Genomic DNA, 25055 nt, shown 5'->3' on the forward strand with positions numbered 1-25055 from the left:
TGAAACCTGGTTCTTCAAAACGGTTACCTTCTCTACTGCTTTCAAGTGGTGATTATTCATTCTTTCAAAATCCAGATGTCATTCTTGACACTCTCTTTTACTCCAGATCTTTATTCTCACTTGCTTCTGTAAAAAATCTTATGTACTTTTTTAAAGGCTCATGCTATTTGTATCACTTTTCCTCCGCATCTGTAATTGTCAACTACTGACCTTCTAATCACTTTCCCTCTTTTATTAAAAATTAGATACTCAACTCACACAGCCTTCCTTTACGTTTCAACTTCTATCACTATGTTGGATATTATCATTATTCAGCAGATCACCTTTCCATAATCTGAACTCTCTGTTCCTTGAACTCATCTATTAACTTCCAATAACCTACTTCACCTCAGCCACTCCATTTGCTGTCATCTGTGTTTTTACTTCTCAAATCACTATTCTAAGCATCCTTACATATGATCACAATCATGTCTCCTTATTTACTTGTCAACTACTACCGAAATTTAAGGTCTTTGATTTTTCCTAGATCTCCACTGTATTGATGTCTTTACATTCACAATTCAACAAAGCGCTGCCATTCTGTCTCTGTCTCTGTCTCTGTCTCTGCGTCTGTTTCTCTGTCTCTCTCAACCCCTCCCACCTTCCACCCCATCCCTTTCTCTCTCTTCACTTCCTTTTTCTATTCAGCTTAGATTTTGTGGCTCATCATTTAAATGATATTGTTTAAATAATATTCTTAACAATATCATCAATTTCCTAGTCCTTATTTGTTTCAACTTATTTGTTAGACAAGACCCCAAACATTTCTATTCACTTTTTCTATTATTAAATATGAGAAAACAAAGACTGCTGGGAGGAAAAAAAAATCACACTATTTTATTCATTTATTATTACTAACCCCAAATGGGGCTTTATCGCTGTGGCAATCCCACTCGATCTCCCATTCTTTGCAACATTTTTTTGAAATTTTTATTCTTTTCTCACTCTCAGCAGATGACCTTGCCAACTTCATAGAAATCTGAAGGCATCAGAGGAGAGCATCTTCAGACTTTCCACTATCAAACCCTCAAACCCATATCCACCTGCACCAATTTTCTTCTCTCTCTGAGCTTTCATATCAGAATAGAAGTTCCTGCTCTATAGCTGCCTATGCATTAGAGACTATCCCCTCTCACCTTCTTAGGAATCTCATATTCACGTTTTCTTCTGTACAGTCATACTCTTGTTCTACATACGAAGTCAATCACTCCCTTTCATTAGTATCTTTCCCCTTAATATGTATATGCCCCATCAGGTACTAGGGTTAGCAAGTCACTTTCCTGAATCTCAGTTTCTGAATTGTTAAAAAAGGCATGAAAAAAATGAAAATATTTTATAAATTGTAAAGCATTATACTATGAGTTAATTTGTTAAAATTTGTTCCAATCTAAAGATCAAAGGAATTAAGTGACTTCCTAAGGTTTTATTGTTTCTTAATTACGGGATGTAGGGATACAGCTCAACTCTCATAGTCACTGGCTGTTATTTCATTTATAATTAAAATCTAGAAAATAGTTTCAAAAGTGCTCATAAAAGCATAGAAATATTTTTTTAAACCTTGCTATTTTTGTTTAGATATAGATATTGCGGTCTAGCATCTTAGCTTATTAACATTCAGAATTTTAATCACGAGGACAGGCATCTGGAGTATTTACGACTAAATTGGATTTGACGAAAATAGAATCTAAGAGGTGATTAAACTACCTTCATTCCTATCATTAAGTTCCCCTTCACAATTCTGTAAAGAAAAGATCTCCTTAACGAACTGAACAAATTCAATGAAAGAGATTTTCCTAAAAGATTAAATCTTTTTAATTAAGAACTTTTGTACAGGGCTCTTTGGGATCAGAATTTCAGAAGTTCCACAGTACAGTATAAAATCTAGCTTCATTTGATATTGCTATGTAAAATATTTACAAAATAGTTTTGCAAAGATGAAAAAAAAATAATCTATTTCTGATTATTGAGACAGATAATACCCAAATGCCTACTCTTCCTAACTAGTGGTCCTTGGATACAATACATAATATTTAATGTGGACTTCAATTGTAGCCATTACATTTGAACCCATTCAATAAATCTTTGTCCTGCTTCAACACAAGTGTTGTAAAAATCCAATGAGAACAACACAAGTGTTGTAAAAATCTAATGAGATAATGTATGTGAAAACACTTTAGAAATGGCAAAAGTAGAGACAAACATTTGTCATGGTTCTAACTCCATTTTTATCTCTTGGCCTTAACAAATCAAAACTTATTAACATATTAATTTACCTTTTAGTAGGTTGTAGATTGTATGGGAATTCATTCACCTTTAGTGAATATTCATTAAAATACTTGATAGTCTAATTATTTATTAAAGTCAGAAATCAAGAACAATTTACTAGGTATTTATTGTATTTTGGCTAATTTATATTTCAACAAATCATTATAGGAGTAAAAAAAAAAAAGACATTTTATATATCCACAGAAATGTCACAACATAAAAAAGGGAGATGGAGATGCTATAGAAAAAGGCAGACTGTGGGAAGAGTAATATATGGATTATGTTTTTTTGAGTAATAATAGTAATGATTTCCCTGGGCAACTTCTTTGTCTCTCCTTTCTCCTGTATTTTTTTTTTTATCATTTATAAAATTTGACAAGTACTAAAGAGCAAACGTGTAGCAAGTCTCCAGTGATGAATGCCATCCATTCTTTCCCTCTCTGTATACATGTGCTACTCCTCCATGGAAGAGGAAAAAGATGGGCTTCTTTTTCCTCTTCCATGGAAACTAGGCTGGCTCTCTTTGCTTTGACCAATAGAATACAGAGGAATGACGAGGATGTCAAGGACATATGAGCCCAGGCCTTAAGAGGTTCACAATTTCTACTTCCTTCTTCTTTGAACAGATTCTTTGAACAATTCCAAAAGGCTCTTCCTTTTTACCATGCTATGAGAATCCCTAAGCCCCATGGAAAGGTCAAGTGAAGCAGAGACAGATAAACTACCAACCATGTGAACGAGTTATCTTGCATATCACAGCCCTTGGATAATCAAAGCCCTAGCCAATATTATGTGGAAGAAAATCTTTCAGCTGAGCTAGCTAAGCTCAGTCTATCCACAGGGTCATGAAAATTAATAAATGCCAGTGAGCTTGGGGGTTATTTGTTATGAAGCAAGAGATTACCAAAATAGAAATTGGTACCTAGAAGTAGGGTACTACTAGGCCAAAATTGAAATATGGAACTGAGCAAAAGATGAAGGCTTTAGGGCCTTCAGGAAACTGGTGGTTAAACAACAAGGAAATTGTTATGGAGAGACGATTCTTATTATAACGGGCAACACTTTCACCTGCAGTAATGTGAAAGGTAGAAAACCAAGAAGCTTATGTAAATTGCTAAAGGAGAAAAGTAACCTAATAAACTTGTGGATCTGGCCAAGATTTTCAGGCAGAATATTGAAAACGCCAATGACTTCTAGCTGGCTATGATCGAATATGAGAAGAGAGAGCAGAACTAAATAAGAAATTGTTCTTTTTTGGAGCAAAATTTATAGGAAATAAAAAGAGCCCAAAACACCTTTTCCATCCAGCAAGAGATTCTCCAGGAGTAAATGACCTCTTGGCAAGTCCAGGGAATTACTAGTAAAAAGTAGCACCAGGTTGTTAGGATCAAGGGTATGGCTGTGATGATCTTTAAAATTTCACATATATTTAAGCCAGTGCCTCAAAGACCTCTGAACTAGGTATAAAGACTTCTAAGAATCTTATGAGCACACATTGTAGTCTACCTAGCTAGACAACGAGTATCTAAGATTCTTAAGGGCATTGTCCTTGAGCACCCTCTCAGGTCAAAGTAGAGAGAAGTCTGTGTTGAATGGATTTGTAGGTGTGTCTTTTGTCTAACAGAGTGGATTATAATTTGAGTTATAAGAAATATACAATATTTTTAAAGGAATTCCATAAATTTAGTCTAAAAGGGGGAGACAGTTCAAAATAAAAAGAGGCTTCTGGGCCTTCAATCTTCAAAAATTAGGAAGTAGGTCGAGAAACCTACTCAGCTTCAAACATAGGCCATTTCTCTTAATAAGGGATGACTCAGAAAGAGTCAAAATTTTGTAGGGAAGAACCAAAAGCTGAGAACCTCTCTCAGGGAGGAAAAAGTCGGCCTTAATCAGCATACATTCACTGCTTCTAGAATCATAGAGACATGTGCCCTACTGGAGTTCAGAGTTGCCATGGACGATTCACTGCTTTGTACCTCTCATTTTCCCTCTTTTTTGAGCAAGAGTGTTTATTGCCTGTCTTGCCACTGAATAGATTAGTACAGACATTGTTTCTTTAGTTCATGTATCTTCAGATCGAGAGGAACTGCAGTAAAGGTGGCTCATAGGTACCTGATACTGATTTACATGACAAGTTGATGGACCTTGAGCCTTGATTTGATGATATATTAAATTACTAAGATGAGATTTTAAGGTTTGGGGAGGTAGTGAATGCATTTCCCACATGTCAGGAACATACATTATTATGGCCAGAGGGTACATTAACTTAATCTTGCACTTTTCTTATACCTGCACGTCCACTGAAAGGTAAAGGTTCTTTTTCCCCTTCCTCTTTAATCCAGGCTGGTCCTGCAGATTACTTTGACCAACACAACGTAATGGAAATGCTGTTTTGAGATTTCCACACCAGAACCTCAAGAAGATTCAGTTTCTACATTTCTCTACTTTAGATGTTACTTCTTGGATCCCCACCATCATAACAGGAAGAAACCCAAGCCATCTGGAGAGGCCACATAGAGGATAACTGAGGAGTCAGCCAAGTTCCCAGCTGGCAGCCAGCATCAATTGCCATTCATGTGAATAGGCTGTCTTGGATGTTTCAAGCTCAATCAAGCTTCTAGAAAATTGTAGCTTTAGTAAACACCATGGGGAGTTGAACCATTTAACTGACCCTTATCAACTTAGAATTGTGAACAAAATGAAATGGTTGTTTCAAGCCAATTAAGTTTGGGGGTGGTTTGTTGGTAGTAGACAACAAACATAATAAATATATTAATGCCGTTAAGTAAATAAAATTAACATCAAGAAACCCCTTTCAACTCAAGAAAACATCACCAATATCATTTCATCTATTCATTTGCCCCTTCTTGCCTTCCTGTCCTGCCATCACTCCCACCCTGAAATAGTAACCACAATCTTGAATTTTTGCTACATCACTTTCGCATAAAAAATGTTTTATCACAAATATATGTATTTCTATATACATCACTTAACAGTTTAGATTTCCTTGCTTTAAAGCTTTATAAAAACTATCGTACTGCATGTGGGTTCCTGACAATTATCACTTTCTCAGGTAATTTTACCTGCTAAATACAGTTACAAACCTACAATTTATTTTTTATTCTCTGGTCAATGGACATTTGAGTGGCTACAAACATTGCTGCCATGAACATTCCCACGTGTACTCCTGTGCACATATGCAAGTATTTCTCTAGGGTATATGCACAAAATGGCTAGGTATTAAAAAGTATATGAATGCTTAACCTTACCAGATAATGCCAAATTGCTTTCCAGAGTGTCAGTTTACAAAGATGCCTTCTCGATGCACATCATTATTGGTATTGTCATATTTCTCAATTTTTTATTAGATATAAAATGGTTTTAATTGGGGTCTTAGTCAATCACTCACGAGATTAAACATCTTTTCATGTGTTCAGTCACATCTTAAAATATCTGGTTTGTCTTTTGCACATTTTTCTATAGGACGATGAATAGAAAACAGGCATCCTTGTTCCTGATTTTTAATGTACACAGCTTAATCATTATACATTCATTACCTCTTTTTATATATGTTAAATTCAGTTTAATAGTACTTTTGACTTTCACATCTATGTTAATAAGTGCCATTAATTTGTAATTTTTTCTCCTAATGAATGTGCAATTCTAGTACAATAAAAGTTATACTGGCCTCAGAAAATGAGAGACGAAGAGTATTCCCTCTTATCTACTATTTGGAAGACTCTCCAGAAAATGTTGAAATAATACAGTTCCTGAAAGAGGAGAAAAACATCTATAAATGTCAGCTAAACATTTTCTTGGTCAAAAAATTTTTAACTACCATTTACTATTCAAACTATTGGATAAATCTATCTAGCTTTTTATTCCTTCTTGTTCCAACTTAAAGAAATTGCATTTTTCTAGACCATGGTCTATTTGGTCTAAGTTTTCAAATGTATTAAGATATTCCTCGTAGTCTCTTAACATTTTCATCTCTGCTGTATCTATGGGTTAGAACTCCTTTTTCAATCTTTGTTACTTTTCTTCTTGTTCAATTATGCCAATTTTGTCATGAAAACAACTTTGGCATTGTGATTCGGTAGCTTTGTTTTCTACTTCATTCATTTCTTCCTTTGCCTTTATCTTCTTGCTTCTACATTGTTCAGTCTGTTGTTCTTTTCCTAACTTAAGTTAGACACTTAGCTTTTTTCCTGAATTTAAGCATTTAAAACCATGTCCCTCAAGGTGAAGTTCTTGCTGCATTATCCAACTTTCCAAAGGTCATACTTATAATAGAGTTCTAAATATGCTTTCTTCTTTCATCTATGAAGTCTTATTAAACTTGTAAATGTATTCTAAAAATTAACCTTTATTACTGATCTCTTGTTTCTGATTATCCACTTAATACTAATTTTTCTGAAATTTATTGTGACTTCATGCCTAGTATATGGTCAATTTTTGCTAATATACAATGATTAACAAGAATGTTCTCTAATAGTGGATTTTTCTAAATATGTCCATCAAGTCAATAGTTAATTATTCAAATGTTTTCACTCATTTTTTTGGTCTGCTTGATTTATCAATAATTGAGAGCTGTTGAAATCTGTTATTCAATTTGTTGGTTTAGCCCTATAGTTCACACATCTTAGGTCATTTTATAAAGTATATGCAAATTTTAAAGTGTTATATTAGTGAATTGATCTTTTTGCCATTATTTAGTAGCCTTCTCCATTTTTAATATATCATAAAGTCTAATTTTGATTTACTATCACTAAAGCTATATGAGTTTCCTTTTGCTATTTGCCTATAGCTGGATTTAAAAATCTAATCTGTTGGTTAACTTGTTTTAGTCTATTCATATTTATGATTTGAATTCATACTATTATCTAATTTTGTCCCTCTTCCCACCTATAATTTCTTTCCTTTTTTGTACTGTTATTGACCTCCTATTCCATATTTTAAACTTGCTTTCCTTTGGAATAATTCATCCCATACCTATTTTTTAGCAGTTACACCTGAAATTTTACTATACATATTTAACATAATTTTAAAGTTAAACAATATAGTAATCCATTTTTGGAATAATAAAAGCATGTCAGAACACTTTAATTTTAACCACCCTCCTCCCATCTAATAAGTAAGCAATTGTCCAGTTTTTCATTATATCCTGTTTTAAAAGTCCACAATAATGTTGCAAAAATGTTTATTTAGTTTTACTTGTTTACAATTTTTCTTATAAACACTTCTTTCATTATGATTGTTTTATAGAAACACTTTTGATTTACATGTTTATCATTTATTTGCTCTAGTTCTTTGATTTCAGATCATCCTTTGGAATTTTCTTCTTGAAGATTATTCTTTTGCAGTTTCTTAAATAAAGTCCCATTGACGATAAAATCTGTTTTTCATTTGAACACATATTATTCCAGTTTTGCTTGGTAGAAATTCCAAGTTGATACTTTTTCTCAGAATTCCAAAGGCATTACTTTACCAACTTTTGGGTACCAATTAAGTATCTGATTGTCTTGCCTTCATTGATATTTTCTGCTCTTTGCTTTTAAAATCTTGTGTTTGGTATTTTGTAGTTACAGTACATTGGTTTAGGCATGAATTTCATCTATATATGCATGGGATATATTATGCTTCCTGAACTTACGAATTCATGTTTTTCCAACAAATGTGGGAAATTCTGTTAACTCTTCATATATTGCCACTCCTCCATCCTCTCTAGTCCCCCCTAGTACTTCTAGGCTTTATAATTCTTTCCTCGGTACCTCTTAACTTCTCTTTAACATTTATATTTTCCAGCAACTCATTTCTCCTTGCTGTGTACTGGGTCATTTCTTTCGATCTATCTTCCAGTTTACTCACTGTCTCTTCAGGGTCATTTCTTTCGATCTATCTTCCAGTTTACTCACTGTCTCTTCAGCTGAGTCCTAATACAATATTCAACACATCTGAGGGGTTTTTGTGTGTGTGTGTGTGTGTGTGTGTGTTTAATTTCAAGTAACAAATGTCTTACTTCTAGCAGTTCCATTTGTTTCTTTTTTAGATTTGCCTGTGGTCCCATCCTTCATGTATGTTAGTGATGAGACCTTGGAGAATTTAATCCAAAGTCAGTTCTTTCTCATGCTAGCTGGTTTCAACTTTTGCCTGGTGATTTCTAGTCATGAGGTAATACTGCATCATCTTACTCTATAAGAATCTTAGGCTTCTGTCTTGCTTCTGCCAGGAGCTACAGGGTACTATAAACTGAGGGCCACTTCAGCTGTTCTGGCCAGGGTAGCATCTCAGACTAAGATTTATCTCTTTCCTTCTGGTCTGAGGCAAACTGCACACAGCAGTACTACAACTGGTATCTCCCATCTGGGCAACCACAGTCAACCTGTACGCTTAATGCAGTTTTCACAACTTCCAACTCAAGATGTGCTCACTTTTGTGGGGAAGGAAAAAGAGGAAAGGTTCGTGGAGATTTCTCCCACTTTCTTTGAGTCTATTAATGCACTGAAAGGTAGGTTTTATTCAGGATCTTAGGGGTTTTGCAGTACCTTGTCTAATGTACTGCTGGAAGCAAAAGTCTTATGTATATATTATAGCAGTTATGATAGACTAACTGGACAAAGCACATGATTTATGGCAATCCTTACTGATGCAAAGCTTTCTGGAAAGGTTTCTTACCCCTTCATCAGAACTCGATCGGCATTCTGGACCTGAGTGCCCATTAGAAAGGTTGTACAGTATGAGCTTCCCCAGTAGGTATTTGCCCCACTTCATAGAAACTTTTCCTATTGTTTTATCACTAAGATATTCAATCAACCCTGACCGTTCAAATTTTCAATGTCTTGATGAATATGTGATCCAGATTAAGAGGACTAAAATCTGTGAAAATAAACCATCACTTTGAACATTTTTAAAAAATAGATAATAATGATTTGTTACATGCCGGCTTCCATCTAGATGCATAACTTTATTTTTGGAAGCCTGAGCCACCTATAATATCAGCAAGGCTAAACAAGGCAGCTGGTGATTTCATTTTAGTCAGAAACACACCTACGAATAGGCATAATGGCAGCAAATCTGGCTGCTATTGTCTTAAATGCGGATGGATTGTTTGCATCTCTATATTCATAATTGATGGTCAGTCAATGTTCTCTGATGATGATCAGGATGCTCTCTGGGCCTCACCCTAATCACTGAAGTAATGAAAGGAGAGACCAGCAGCAAGAACTGCAACTGCAAATGCTGCAATCACACCTAAAAGTGAAACAAACACAAAACAAATGGAAATGGAATGAGCAAACGAAAGGCTTAACCGATCCTACGCTCTGAAATGTAGGTAGCTGATGGGCCTAAACAACAAGACACATGCACGAACACATATACTTTGCACACATATACATGGTCCTAAAAAAGCCAGCAAAGTCTTCAAGGAATATATAGCAATAATTCAAAAAATAGATTGCAAATGTTAGACTGATAATCAGGAACTTCACTACTGTAGCAAAATCTTAAATTAAAAAAAAAAACGGGTCTCTCTTGCACATGTATGCACTTATACATATCTAAGAGAAAAACCAACATATACTTTAAAAGGCTTCTATAAATATTTATATTGACATTCCAGATGTCTTATGCTACTTAGTTTAAACCAAAAGACAGCTCCAATGTACAGTGTGGTTTTCGAACATTAAAATCCAAAGGCATTTGTATAACTATTAAAAACTACAGAAACTCAGTTTCCACCATTATAAAATCCAAGAATTAGTAAGTCTTGGTTGGTAACTCATTTTTCTCCTCATGATTATTGTTAGATTAAAACAAGAAACTGACCAGAGTAGAATACACACATACACACACACACACAAGGCCTACAAGACACACACACACACACACACACACACACACATATTCTCTCTCTCTCTCTCTCTCTCTCTCTCACTCTTAGGTACAAAGAATTTAGGTAACTAACTTATCTAATGAGTAAGTGACAAGAAAAACAACTAAAACTTCTGGCTCTCAGTCAAAAATCTTAATGCTTATCAAGCATTTCTCTAAACAGTGGTATACATGTTCTTTTATTGCTAAGTCTAAAAACTATGAAAGTGACTGGCACAGTATCTTGGAGCTTTTAAAATACTAAAGTGCATTATAAATTTCTAGATTTGAATTTGACTTTTTTCACAGGACACATATCAAAATCTGCAATAGCAATCCCAAGAACACCAGTTTGGAAAACACTGGCCCTACTATACTATTCGACTTACAAAACTTCATATCATTTCTTCTGAAAATACCAAATAAATTAATAGATATGTGATTTTTGAGAGCATTTGGATAATACATTACTTGTAAATCTTTCTATCTTCAAGGCCTGGCACTTTCCATAATACTCAATACACACTAAGCTAGAAGTTTTAAGTAAAATAAAATAAAATAATTTTAAAGTAATGAGAAAACCCAAATCTAAAATACATATTTTCAATGTTATAAAAGAAATAAAATACCTATGTTTTGCTGAATTTTCAATACTATTGTAGTTTTAATTGGTTGTTTTGGTTGTTCATCATCTGTGTTGTCCAGTGTAGCTTCAGTATTCATAGGAGAACTCACATAAACTGCAAAAGGATAATAATAATAAGTCCTAAATAAAATGAGAATAATTACCATTTTAAAATAAGTTTTAAAGAACATTATAAAGAATATAGAAAATGAGCTCCATTTTCAACTTGACTTTTCAAAAACATATTGAATTTCTCATTATCAAATGTAGGTGAATGAAATTTTATACAATATATGTGAAACTGACATAATTTTTAAAATACTTTGTGGTTTTTATAATCAACCGATACCAGAGAGCCACAAAGCTAGTTCTGAACGACTCTCACAAGTTATAATTTTTTTACTGTACGGCAGTAGAGATAAACTGGTCCCAAATATCAAACTAGATAGGAGCAGGGTAACTTTTACTCTTAATTGGGATTAACTTATATCATTTTTACTGGTCGTTTAGGCAATTAATAATTTGAAATAATTAGATATTAATAAAATCAGGGATCAGAAAATTGTAGCCTATGGGCCAAACTTGCAGCAAATGGGCCAGACCTTATATGACCCACAAAGCCTAAAATATTAACTATTTGGCCCTATACAGAAAAAGTTTGCTAGCTCTTGATCTAACCTGAAATTTGAAACATACAAGCAAAATATGATCACAAATTTGACCTTAAAACAACTCAATGTTAAGTAAGGCAAGCATATCATCTCATTTTACAGATGGAAAATAAAACCTGAGAAGTGAAGTGCATATTTGAGGGTCATGGGCAACAGATTAATAATTCAAATATAAGTTCTCTTTCTTACATTATGCTGACAATAATTTACATAGGTTGGCCTAGCTGAATTTACTTGATACCGATTAAAAATGAACTGAAACAGCCTTAGAGATCACACGGCTTTAGAGATCCCTCGTGCTAAAGAGTCTGACAGAAAATTCTAGTATGTGAAAAAGATGCAAGTGGAATTACTCTGGCTGACCAGATGGAGGGCTCCTGAAGCCAGATGCCTTCTCCTTCCCAGAGGTGGCAGTGAAATGCTATTCTATAGAACTCTAGGGAACTACATTTGAAAGCAACTATTTCATGATGTTCCCTTTATTTACAAAAAAGAAAAGAGAACCACAGAGTGAGAGACCATAAGTACTACTGCTTAAATTCAAAGTAAAATAGCCTGTTGCTTGGTATTTAAAATATCCTCATAGACATGTGTGTATCATAAAATACTAGCAGAGACTCATGAGGATGACACATAAACTTATTGAAATAGATATATCTATGATACTAAAATAGATGAAAGAAAAGGAAAATAACTGCCCACTTCACATCAATTTTCCACTAAGAAAAAACTTTGCTGTCATTTTCAGAAATAATTCCAATTAATTACCTCATGAGAATCAGGGAATCACCATTCTTTTTTAACCTCTTCAAGCAAATGACTAAAGTACTTTAAAAACAAACATATACAAAACACTCTTCTCTTTTTTTCTACCCCCATATCAAATTAGTCACAAATTCTTATTATGAACCAGCTCTAGAACTATTCTATCTCCTATATTTCCCTAGCTTCTAGTTTTCTTTATGGTTATAACACCTTAGTTTTAGCCTATCGGCATCATTAGCCTGCATTAGCTTACTAGCTTCAAATTTCTCCTAACTTCATCTCTAGGTCTAAAAGTTGAATGGACAGTATACGACTTTATTCACATTCACATATGCGCATGCACACACACACTTTGGTTTTTACTATTAGCAAATATCACTGCTAAGAAGCTTTTTCTTTGGGTCACTAAAATTCTTATATCAGATAACAAATAAACAAAAATAATGGATGAAGCATAAACTATACCTATTTGCTACAAGAATTTTTTTTTTACTTGAGTACTTGTATATAAAGAACACAAAAATGGTTTTATTTATGATGATATGTTACTTATACATTTAATATTGGTTATATGTAAAGATCATGCTCTAGTAGGTCAAGTCCTCTGCATAAATAATTTACTTTTATAAAAAAAAGACATCCCATTTCATTACCCTATTTCTTTAAATCTGTCACATAAAATCCTGTGATTTGACACAAATTCAAAATAATTTTACTGAGGCAGGGCATTTTTCAAGAAGGAATAAGGCCTTGTCATAACAATTTATTTGTGTTTGTTTTTGGTGGGGCTTGTAGGCTTTTAATTCAAATCTCAGACAGTTTGTTATTTTACCAATACTTTAATGTTATCTGAAATTCAAATGCAAGTAACATGATTCAATAGGAAATTAGATCTTAACTATTCCTTAAAATCAAGTAATTTTAACTTCAGACAAATCCCAAATTAATCATGTAAGAAAGCAATCTTCTTGAGCAGCTAGCATCAAAAGATAAAACAAGGGCCATGATGGATGCACACTAAGTGGTAGATGTGTTCATTTTCATTCCAAGCTGTTGACAGGTAGGCAGGGCTATTTAGAAGCTTAAAATGAAATGTTGGGATGTGAACTCTTTGATTAGTTTTCTTTTTCCCCATCCCTGATTCCTAAATTAATGTTTCACTATAGTGACTTAACTATAAAAATCCATCTCCAGTATTATTTTTTAAAATAAATTATCAGTGTTTAACCAAATAACAAAAATTAATTTCAGCTATCAAGAAAGAATTCATAAAGATGAATTTCATCAGATTTTAAAAGTGTGTCTCCAAATTTTCAGCCAATACTATGGATAAAGTACATCAAAATTATTAAGTTAATATCTACTAGGAGATGACTAATAGATCTAAGAAATTTTAAAGCCATAGTTATCCCTCATCTTAAGTCAGTCATTTTGACAAAAAAATTGTTCTCCATCCCTAATTAAGTCATTTTAAAGTATGTTATTTTAAGATACGTAATTGGCAAAATATGCATTTTAAACAAAGCAACTACTTGGCAACTGTATTATAGAAGAGAAATAATTAAATAACAGTCAAGTAAATAACATCAAATACTTAAAAAATAAAGCTACATACTTTTAACAAGTTTAATGCTCCTAAAAGTACAGTAACTGATTTTAATTTTTATATTTAAACATTTCAACTCCACTTTTTATGGTTTATTTTATATGAAAATCCTAATTTCAAATATATATGAAAATCTATGAACACTATAAAATATTACTTTCATATTTTAATATTAATGTTTTTCATCATAATTCAGGAGTTATAACTTTAGTCTTAATGCTAGTTAATATCACGCTGCATTTATGTATCCCAGTTTACAAAGTATTTTCCCTAAGATTTTTTTACTAAATTTTCATATCAACCCAAAGAGAATCTGGAGTTAACAGAGGACTTATTTAAGATTTAAGGTTACACAGCTGTAAGTGGCAGACCTGGACTCAGCTAAAATACTATCTTGGTAAAATTACGCATCTAATATATTTTTTTGAATTTTTATAAAAGTTTGAGTCAAACTGATGACATATGCCAGGGAGCAGGATATCAAATGCTCCTCAAATATTTTTGAGTAAATTAACAAATGAATGGATGAATGAGTAAATGAGCGAATGAGTAAGTGAATATAATTCTAAACCAATAGGGTATTTACATAAAAGCACTTAATTTTTCTACTAAAATATTTATGTTTTTACTCTATCCTATATTTTGGGAGTGGGTTATTAAAAATACACTAATTACTCAAGCATTCCTTCTAATTCAACAAATATTTAATGAAACAAAACTAATATAATTCTAGACAAGTCATATTCCTGGCCCCAATACATCTGATGCCAGTGTTCAATTCCTAAAAAGCATAGAATTACTTCTGTATTCATCCTTCAAAATGAACTCAAATATCACTTGCTCTGAGAAGCTTTCTCTGAATCTCTCTCAGGGACAGTGCCTGTGCTAAATGTTCTGATAATCCTCCATTCATTCCTCTAATACAGAACTGATCACCTTGTTTTAGAATAACTCATATCTCTGTGTTTCCCTTTATACTGTGAGCTTCTTGAGAGTCAAAACTATATATCTGACCTCTAGAAGTCTAATACCTAATAAGACATAATAGGCAATCAAAAAATAGTGATCACTCAGTTGAGATTTATTTAAGTTTCAAAACACAGGACAGAGTCCTAAAAGAATCACACCTACCACACTGAAATAGTGTCTTCAACACATTATGTAATACTAGAAAAATATAAAATACCATCTAGAAACTATGAGTTTGATACAGCATAAATATACATACCTAAACTTTCCAAATTGATGTTTTGTTTCCTTTGTCCTTATAATATTAAACTCTTCCTACTCAGTTAATCTGAGGTAGATTAATTGAGTAACCTCAGATTTACCTCAGATAGGAAATAACTTTAAAATACAGTGCAAAACATACGACTAAGTGCCAATATTAAAAGCTTACAAAAATCAAAAAACCCACAAAAAAGACAAATATTTATAGTCATCTAAGATTTTTAAAATTATTTTAAAATACTTCATAGTTACTAGTTTATACTAATATTTAACATGGTTCGAACAATGCTAAGGATAAAGTTTACTGAAGACAAGCTGAGAAACAAAATTAAAATATATTTACTATACATATAAATGATAAAAATAATTCATCAGGGAATAGCATTTAAATCTAATAATAATAGATAAGAAGTATATTATCTTAAAGCTAAAAATAAGCCTTTTAATTATTTGTAAGAATATTTCAAAGAATTCAAAGAAACATTCAAAATAATGGGACTTTTAATATACTTTGAATTATACCCTATATTCATATTACAGAGCATCAGTTTCTATAACAAGCATGTGCTTTCAGTTAAAATGAAACATAAAAGTAGTAATAAAAAATTTAAAAATGGAAAGAATTTACCTAAATTAGAATATACTAATGTCAAAACTTTGTTACTATAGATTATAGTTATTGTTAACCTAGTCAAAATTTTTTTTCTGATTGAATTTTTAACCACATCACTGGAGACCTAAAAATTCTGATCATTAACCTTGATTAAATTCTTAGTTACTCACAGGACCTAAGTTACACGCTCTGCATAATAACTATCTTTCAAATCAGACTATAGGTTTCTTAAGGAAAAACTTCTGGTCATTGATTTGGATCTATAATATTGTCTTGAACAGAGCAAATGCTTAACAAATATTTGATCGATATACATACTAAATGCTATATACTAGAATTAATATTTCCGGGGCAACAATTAGTGCTATGTATTATCATGTTTTAAATGTTCTACACCCCTTAAAATGTTCTGAACTATTGAGCCATAGAGCTAGGATTATTATACCTTTTTAAAATCTTCGTCATGCTCAGTGTAGTGCACTACACAAACCTTAAAAACTTTATGTCTGGGTAGGCATAAATTTATAATTTTAAGCATAAAATAAGTATGAAAAAAAAAGCTATAGTTCCAAAAAATGACCTACTTAGTAAATGTCAGTGGGTAATAAATATTTATGAATACCTATTATGTTTTAGGCATGGAGCTCAGAGAAATAAACATTCTCGGTACTTACTTTAAAAAATCTTACAGTCTAATGTAGAAGATTAACTTTAAATATGCAGCTGATGAGTTAAATAATTACAAGCATGCAAAGGAATGCAAAAGAGGAGCACAAAACTACAATTAAGGGTAATGAAGAAATTCACCCAGTCTGGGCACATAAAAGTTAATATGTACACGAGTTTTAAAAAAGGTCCTATTTAGTAACTTGAAGACAGGATCGGTTTCTAATTGATCTTTGGACCCAAACCCTAGGAGTGACAAAATTAGTAATCTGTTCATCTAACAAATATTACTGAGCACCTATAATGTATTATGACTAGGTTCTTCGTAAAGTGCTGGAAACACAGCAGTGAGCAAGAGAGGTACATAGAAGGTTCTATATAAATAATACCTAATATTATTATTAATGTATTAGGATCAATTCTGGGTAATATATGTCAAGAAAGGCAAACCAGTGTATATTTAAAATAGTTTCCAATCTTTCTTAGGTAATCAACCCCTTAAAAGCTATAGATCTTTTCTCCAGAAAAAATTAACCATTATTTTCTAGTAGTTTGTGGATCTCCTGAAAGCCCAGCTATGATCCCAAGGGTTTTGGCACCACAGGTTAAAAATTCCTAATCTAGAGGAAGGCAAACAAGGTGGTAAGAAAAAATGAGATTTGGAAAGTATAATAAGGACAACAGTTAAAGGTATATGAGAATATCTGGCTTTGAAATATTTAGAACATGACAGTTGCTCCCAAATTTAAAGCATGGCCTCAATACCCATCTGTTAGGAATACTGAATTCAGTATTATAAGACAGAGGATGAACTAGATCACTTCTAATGATTCCCACGTAAAATTCCTTTGGTTATCAAAATCAGAATGGGTCAAGGACTGTTGGTAGGTATTAGTAACAGAAGAGAATGTGTAAAATGAACAAAAATCCCTGCCCTCATGGTTCTGAGTTTGGTTGGCAGAGATATCATAATCACCAATATGGGAAACATATTTCAGAAAGTAGCAAATGTTTTTACCAATCTACTTTCAAAATTTCTATCAACTAGGGAATATGCTATAGCTATACCTTTAAAAATATTAGTTTTCAAAAAACTGAAACACAACTGCTGTTATAACGTCAGGTACTAAACAATTTAGAGTATTTTTTTTTTCTTTTAAAACAAACTTATTATTCTGCATCATGATTAATACTAACCTGGAGAAAACAAACCTGGTGCTCTTCAACTAACCTGAGGCTTTACTGAAAGATCTGAAATTCGCCAAATACTTACCTGACTCACCATATTAACAAGAGAACTCTGAATCAAACACTCTACTCTTGTGAGGGTTGGCAATTAGTTAAGTGACAAAGAAATAACTAAGAAATTAGAATTAGAAAAAGAACTTACAAATTGCTATATTCAAATTTCATAAACATTTTACTTAAACGTAACCTAAAGCCTTTCTTTTTTCTCTGATATCAGAAATTTCCAAATTGATAAATGGCTATGTATTCATAGCTATAATTTGCAAATAACTATTTTTATCACATATTTTTAAATGTTTCAGAAAGACTGTCATACACATACACATTTATTTATAGACATGTTTTCATATTTTGCACTCACTAGAAACAAAAAGCAAAACGAAACAAAAAAAAAACAGCCTTGCAAAATGTAAGGTCAAATGTGAAAGTGATGGCTAGAGGAAGAAAACGTGTTACACAATTAGATAGTATGGCAAATCTATGCTCCATAAATATAATCTTGATCTGATTTTTGGAACTGCCCATTTCAGCTTAGCATCCTAAATATATGAAGGGGAAAGGAAAATAAAGGCAAATAGTAGCAAAAGACATTTAATAAAGTACTTTTGAAAAACTGTGTGACATGATGCTTAACCAAATAATCAAGAAAATTAGTTTTGAGAAAACTTTTTAATAAAATACCTTAAAACTATGTATTTCTACCCACTTAAGGCTAAACTTGTTTTATGAAGACCTACTTGCTAGACTTGGAAAAACCTAAAGTATCTTAAATTATGGTGCAGTTTTCCAGGAAAATACTGACTCCATGTTTATACATGTAGAAATGAGACACATTATTAAAAGCCTCGGAAGTGTAAAACAGAACTAGCTTTAAGAAAACCTAAAGACATGATACGTAAACTAGCTGTCTCACAGGTAATATCAGCAGTAGTCTAATCAAGTTCTTAAATAACCTCATATAATTACCTGTGTTCATTTCCTCTGCAATTTCCAAATCTTCTATCTGAATCCTATGATCCAACATCTCTATAAAATGGTCTCTGATTTCTTCAGCTGACTCATCGCCAAATTTGTAATCACATAACATTACAGCGGATCCCGGAATGGGGACAAAAACTCGGTGAGGGAGAATGTGAAACTCTTTTTCAGAATCTAAAAGAAGAAACATTATCAATATTTAGATAGGTCTGTCACTGGTATTTGTGTATGTATGTATGTATGTATGTATGTGTGTGTATATATATATATATATATATATATATATATATATGTGCACGCACACACATACACATATATGAAAGCATTATATCCTAACAGAAATAAAACCTAAAAGGTATTTTCCTTTTCTAATTGATCTTACACAAAATTGCTCTTACTGAATCCTGCTTTACTTCAATACCCCTGGACTCTGAAAAGAACCTAAATGATAGTCCTATGAAACATAAACCTATCACTGACTTCAGGATGTTGTTGATTATATATTCTCGTATTATCCACTTTCCTATAAAGGAATACCCAGGAGAGAATTTAGGCCCTGGCCTCAAAAATTGTTTTTCTTGTTTAACTTTACAATTACCGAATTTTATAAATAATTTTTCCCTTCTTTGTGTAAGTTTGGAACCAAATTGGAGGCCCATTTACATCAAGTGTAGGGGATATAATAGCATACATTTTTTGTACAATGTATGTACAAAATAATCTCACCACTGACTCCATCTTATTAGATGCTAATAACCCGCTCTATCAAGCATGTGTACGACATCAAGATATGTGTTTTGTATACTAACCTCACCACCAACTCCACCTTGATTTCTTTTCATGTTCCCTTTCCCAAGTTATTAGTAATACTTATTATTCTGATCATTACTCTTGATTAAATTCTTACTCTTAGGACCTTATTACATTCTCTGCATAATTAATAATGTATATACATTCTACCTTCCAAATCAGGTTACAGTCTTCTTGAGAAAAGAAATCTGGTCATTGATCTGTATTTATCACATTGCCTTGAACAGAGCAAACCCTTATTAATACTAAATGCTATAAACAAATTAATATTTCTGTGGCCATGATTACTGCTACATATTGTCCTAAACGATGTTAAGTACTTAAAAAAAATAATCTGGATCTAAATAAATAATGAATAACTGTTTCATTCTTTTTTGAATACTCACAAAGTAAAATATATTTCCCTCAATTTCTAAAAGTCACAGCTCCACGTAAAAACAATTATTTTTTTGGTTCAACACCATGATACTAATGAACTATCAACAAAGATAAAGATTTTGTGTATGCAACAACATGGATGGATCTAGGAATAAATCAGACAGAGAAAGAAAAGTATCATATGCTCTCACTTATATGTGTATTCTAAAAAACAAAATGAACAAACAAAACAGAAAAAGACTCATAGATACAGAGAACAAACTGATGGTTGCCAGATGGGAAGGGAGTTGGATAAAAAAGATGAAGGAATTAAGAAGTATAAATTGGTAGTTACAAAATAGTCATGGGGATGTAAAGTCAGCATAGAGAATACAGTCAATAATATTATAATAACTATGTATAGGGCCAGATGGATACTAATCAGGGGGATCATTTCATAAATTATATAAATGTCTAACTACTATGCTATGTACATCTGAAACTAATATAATATTTGAATGTTAACTATAATTTAAAAACAACAAAATATAAATAAGTCAATCAATAAATCAAAGGATTTTGTGTGAAGAATAAATTCTTTCAGCAATGGATATGATTTTAAAAGCTACCAATGTAGACCAAGGGGAAAACTAGAACTCACTTTAACAGTAACCCACAATTCTCTGCTAAGAAACTAGTGGTAGCTTTATATAACTACAAACAGAAGATGAAGAATGTCTTAAGTGTCACGGAAAATGCAATATGTAACTTGTGTGGTTCCTGCCAGTTGCAACTTACTATCTTGTTTTAATATGACAACTAGAACAATTTTACTCTTTGATTAGACTGCCTCCTAGCTGTAAAATCTTATTACTGCAATTTGTACTGGAACATGTAAATTAGGAATTTTGAAATTAGGATTATTTTACTTTGAGCCACAGATTCTTGAAACAGGTTAAGTTCAAATTTTTCAATGATGGCTGTAATATGTATGTATAACTGGCATGCAAAATTTAAAAACTATTTCAAACTGTATTAATTCCAGCTTTGCCTAAAAAAGAGACAAATATGCTTGCTATAAAATCAAAGACCAAGTTTTCTAGTTGGTCTGAGAGTAAGAATAGGAGAGGGTATTATCTTTTTTTTTTTTAAAAAAAAAAAAAAACACATCTCACAAAGTATTCTAAAAAAGAATCCTTTAGTAATATTCCCACAGCAGAGTATCTAGTTCAACATTATTTTAACAAGTTCGAAACAGAAAAAAATTAAATTTAAGCCAATATGATAAGAATTGGGTTTCTGTTGATTAAGAATAGACTCTTAACTCATACTGAATTATTACAGAAACTTTTGTAAAACAGGTGATATCTGACTTAACACTTAAAGGATAAAGAGACATTTGCATGAAGGGATGAGAAGCACCATCCAGAGAATGGAACCATGACCACAGGCAAAGATGACTGCAGAAGTTCTGGGAGGATGAGTGGTATGGATAGACCTGGACGTAAGAATGGAAGAAGGTAAGAGATTTTACAACTGATGACCTCCATTTTCACAAGGAGTAGGTCATTTACTGAGAGTAAGTTGGGAAGAATGGAATGGAGGCTGGTAGGGAATAATGAAGGAGGTATGGAATACTTCTTAAGGGGAAGATCATAATAATTGAAAAGAATGACTGGAATTCTCATATTTTTTTTTTACTGTCATGGAAGTATTAAGTTCTTTCATCTGGATAGCCAGAATTCAAAGACTGTGTTTACTTTAAAGATAAGGAATATAAAGTTAATATGTGCTTTGCAGACTTCCTGATGCATGCAAAAATACTCTAGTTCTGGTTAATTTCATGGCATATGTTCTACATTTTACCATGCTACAAGATCTTACTGGTACTTAAGAAAGATAAATTAAGTAAAATGAGGACTAAATCTAAGATCTAACAATTTGGTATATATATGTGTATTCAATTTCAAAATTTGCATTTGTTTGTATTATTATTATACTTGCAATTTAGTCTTTTATCGTGGTATCTTAAGATACACTAACACATCGGTGGAACAATTATCCTGTTACTAAAGTTTAAAAATGTATATATTTACACTTGGGTTTCTTTTTGAAATATAATGCTACATTTATCAAAAATTAAAGTTAAAGAATTTGAAAAACAACTATCATTCAATAATTCTCAAAAAGTAGCTACTGTAATCCCTGTTTTCCATGTAAGATAACAGATGTTTGAACAGGCTGAATCATTTGCCTGAAGTCAGTCCTCTAGTGGCAAAGTAGACAGAGAATCCAAGAAGTTCAGTCTTTGCTCTTTCCACTGAATACATGGTTTATTCTTGTCACAAAGGCCTCAAAGGCCACTCAATTAGTGAAATATATTTTTTCATTTTTAAAAAATTTAGTATTAGGTGATAACATTAACTTCTAATACATTAAATTTAATGTGTAACGATCACAACTACTATTAGAAGTAACTAATTTTACTGACTGGACATCTGCAAAAATTTCAAATACTAATTCACTTACTATAAAATAATACCAGGAATTAGTCATACGATACCATTTTCATGAAGTATTTTTAAATGGAATAGAGTATTTCACTAATGTGTGTGATAAGGTAGATCTTATGCATTAATGGTGGCTATATCTCTATGTCCCTGAAAATCCTAAAATTCACAGTTCAGTTGTAACCATACTGTTGCTCAGCAAGTAAAGTAATTAATATTTAACTCAAGAGCTCTACCATACATACAGTCAAGTAGCAAAAACGAAGCCACAATGAGATGAGGTTGCTAGGCTGCCTGGGTAGCTAGGTAACCGGGTTTCACATCCTTGCCAAAACAAAAGTCTCAATCTAATTGCTACCTATAATATTCAAATTCACTTTTCAGCAAAGCTATACATTATTAGTGGAATACAAAAAGGACAAATGTTAAATCTGGCAAATTCCAGGAATCTATCTTACCAGGAATATAAAAAATATTATGATTAGTCCACTAAACCTAATATACTGGCTATGATTCAGTACTAAATGATTCAGTACTAAAAGAAGATAGTACTATATAGCGGAGCTACGCTTTCTCCTATATAAACATAAAAATATTCCCTTAACAAGCTGGTATATGTTTCAATTATATACATATTCAACTGTGAATTACAAATTCACTCTGATCTGAATAGTAGGAAGGTAGAGATGAATGTGTAGCTTCAAAAAACATACTCAATATAATTTTCTTTTTGAGTAAACGAAAATTATTTTCAATACAAATTACTGAAATGGTATAAATTGTTTCCCAATAGATATAATAGTTATAAAAGATTAAGATACTATAACCCAGCCTTTTTAAAATCTAAAAATCTGTTAGAGTAATAGATAAAAAGTATATAAACTAGTATACAAAACAAATTTGGTAAGAACAAGAGATCAATTGCATGTATACTACAGATAGCTATTAAAGAATCAATTATATAATGCTCAACATTAATAAATATTTTGATTATGAATTCTTGAAAAAAACTCATAGATAATAATTTAAAAATCAGCTTTAAAATATTAACACAGTTTATCCATTGTGGCAGAAATTCACGCAGAATTTATTTTTTAAGTCCTCCCAGAAATTGTTAATTGTTGACAGATTTGCTAATGCAAGGTGTTCACAAACTGTTTTGGGGGTGGCAACTAAAAACATGTTCATTCACTAAGAAAAGTAAAAGATAACATATTGTTATTAAAGATATAGTAGTTATAAAAGATATGACTATTATATTGTGACATCCTATCAACTGAATACATGAAAAAAAGTACTTCATTTTATACTCATAACTTTTTTTTCTGGAATTTCATTCATGAGCAGATCCTCAAATAGTATTTCACAACGATCAGCAACTGTATTCAATATATCTCTCTTCACTGCCTATGGAAAAACATAAACAAATCACAATAAGAAATAAAATTCTTTACTTTAGATTTTCGTTATTTTATTAGCAAAAAACCCTCACATAATTAGTTTCCCTTTATAATATTTTCCCTAAAATAACTGGTATATCATTCTTTTTTTAATGTCCATTTATTTAACATGCTTATTAACACATTCATAGTTCAAAAACAAATCTGCTGACCTCATCCAAAGAGTAAATTAAAACCAAATAAATAAATTTTGCTTCTAAACAAATAATACTAGTGTTCCAAATTAGGAAATGTATAACTCTGACAAAAGAGCCAGTTACCTTTTTTAAAATTTCTGTATTACATAGATTACAGAACTCTACCTAATAATTCTTCCTATGAATACTATTCTTGTTACTTAAAAAGTTCGATTTCCCTCAAAAGAAATGATTTCAAATGCACTAATATGTACCAACTTAATAAATGTGCATAATTATCATTTTAAAAAGGGCATAGAATAGATATTTTACACATGAAAATCTTGGGACCAAGCACATGGTTTAACTGGACTGCCCAAAAGATTGGGCCTTTATTGGTTAAAATCAAATTAATAATTATGAAATCTGAGAAAAAAAAAGTAAAATTTTAGGATTTCTGAATAGTTATGTTAACATGCTTCAATCTTTCATATACTGGCTCTGCCTGTTGTACCTGCACAGCATCTTTAACCTTGGGCTTATTGCTGTGAATATAAGCTCTGCATTTCACAGCACCCTTAAGGTTCACGGAGCCGCTGCAGATCTGGACTGTGGCTGTGGATCTGTGGTCAGAATTCAGAAGCTGAAAGATAAAAAATAATTTAAGTTCTAATAGCTAACATTATATTATTATTAACTATATGAAACATTTAAACATTATAGAAGCTATTTCATGAAGGAATTTTTCACTGAACCTAGTGTTTGCAAATATTCTCCATAACTATTTAAAGGCCTTCATACTTCTCCTTATAAATAATATATTATTTTCTGAGTATTTTGAATATAGTCTGAAATTAAGCAAACTACATCGAATTTTTTTCTAAGAAAAACATAAAGTACCAAGACCCAATCAATAGTCACTAAAAATATATTACTTGCAGATTATTCAGATAAGTGTTATTAAGATGAAAAGCTATATGAAGAAGACATGATCTAGTAGAAGTTATAAAGTATACAATATAAGATTTCCACAAAAATAACTGAAGTGTGAAGCAGGATGTGATAAATATGGTAAAATTATAAGCAATGTATAGACATTCACCTATTTATACACTTTCAACTCATAATTTTCATAAACTGGAAGTAATGCTCTAAGCTCCACAGCAGAAAAAAAGCAAGTCGACTAAGCCTCCCACCAGAAAATGATATCAGTGGTTATAAGCA

General features: G+C 31.9%; 1 protein-coding gene across 1 annotated transcript in view; it reads right to left on the reverse strand.

Annotated features, from left to right (window-relative positions):
* Nucleotides 1-8278: 8278 nt before the first annotated feature.
* The window catches only part of ODR4 (odr-4 GPCR localization factor homolog), a 33090-nt gene continuing 16313 nt past the window's right edge, over nucleotides 8279-25055 (reverse strand). Inside the window, exons 10-14 of the mRNA XM_039881233.1 lie at nucleotides 24346-24474; nucleotides 23572-23662; nucleotides 18567-18752; nucleotides 10806-10916; nucleotides 8279-9555 (exon numbers count right to left, since the gene is read on the reverse strand). Of these exons, the coding sequence (XP_039737167.1) occupies nucleotides 9488-9555; nucleotides 10806-10916; nucleotides 18567-18752; nucleotides 23572-23662; nucleotides 24346-24474 (585 nt within the window). The 3' untranslated portion in view covers nucleotides 8279-9487. The remainder of the gene's footprint in view (nucleotides 9556-10805; nucleotides 10917-18566; nucleotides 18753-23571; nucleotides 23663-24345; nucleotides 24475-25055) is intronic.

This window comes from Pteropus medius, unplaced genomic scaffold (assembly GCF_902729225.1).
Source record: "Pteropus medius unplaced genomic scaffold, Ma_sr-lr_union100, whole genome shotgun sequence".
In the NCBI taxonomy this organism is placed as follows: domain Eukaryota; kingdom Metazoa; phylum Chordata; class Mammalia; order Chiroptera; family Pteropodidae; genus Pteropus; species Pteropus medius.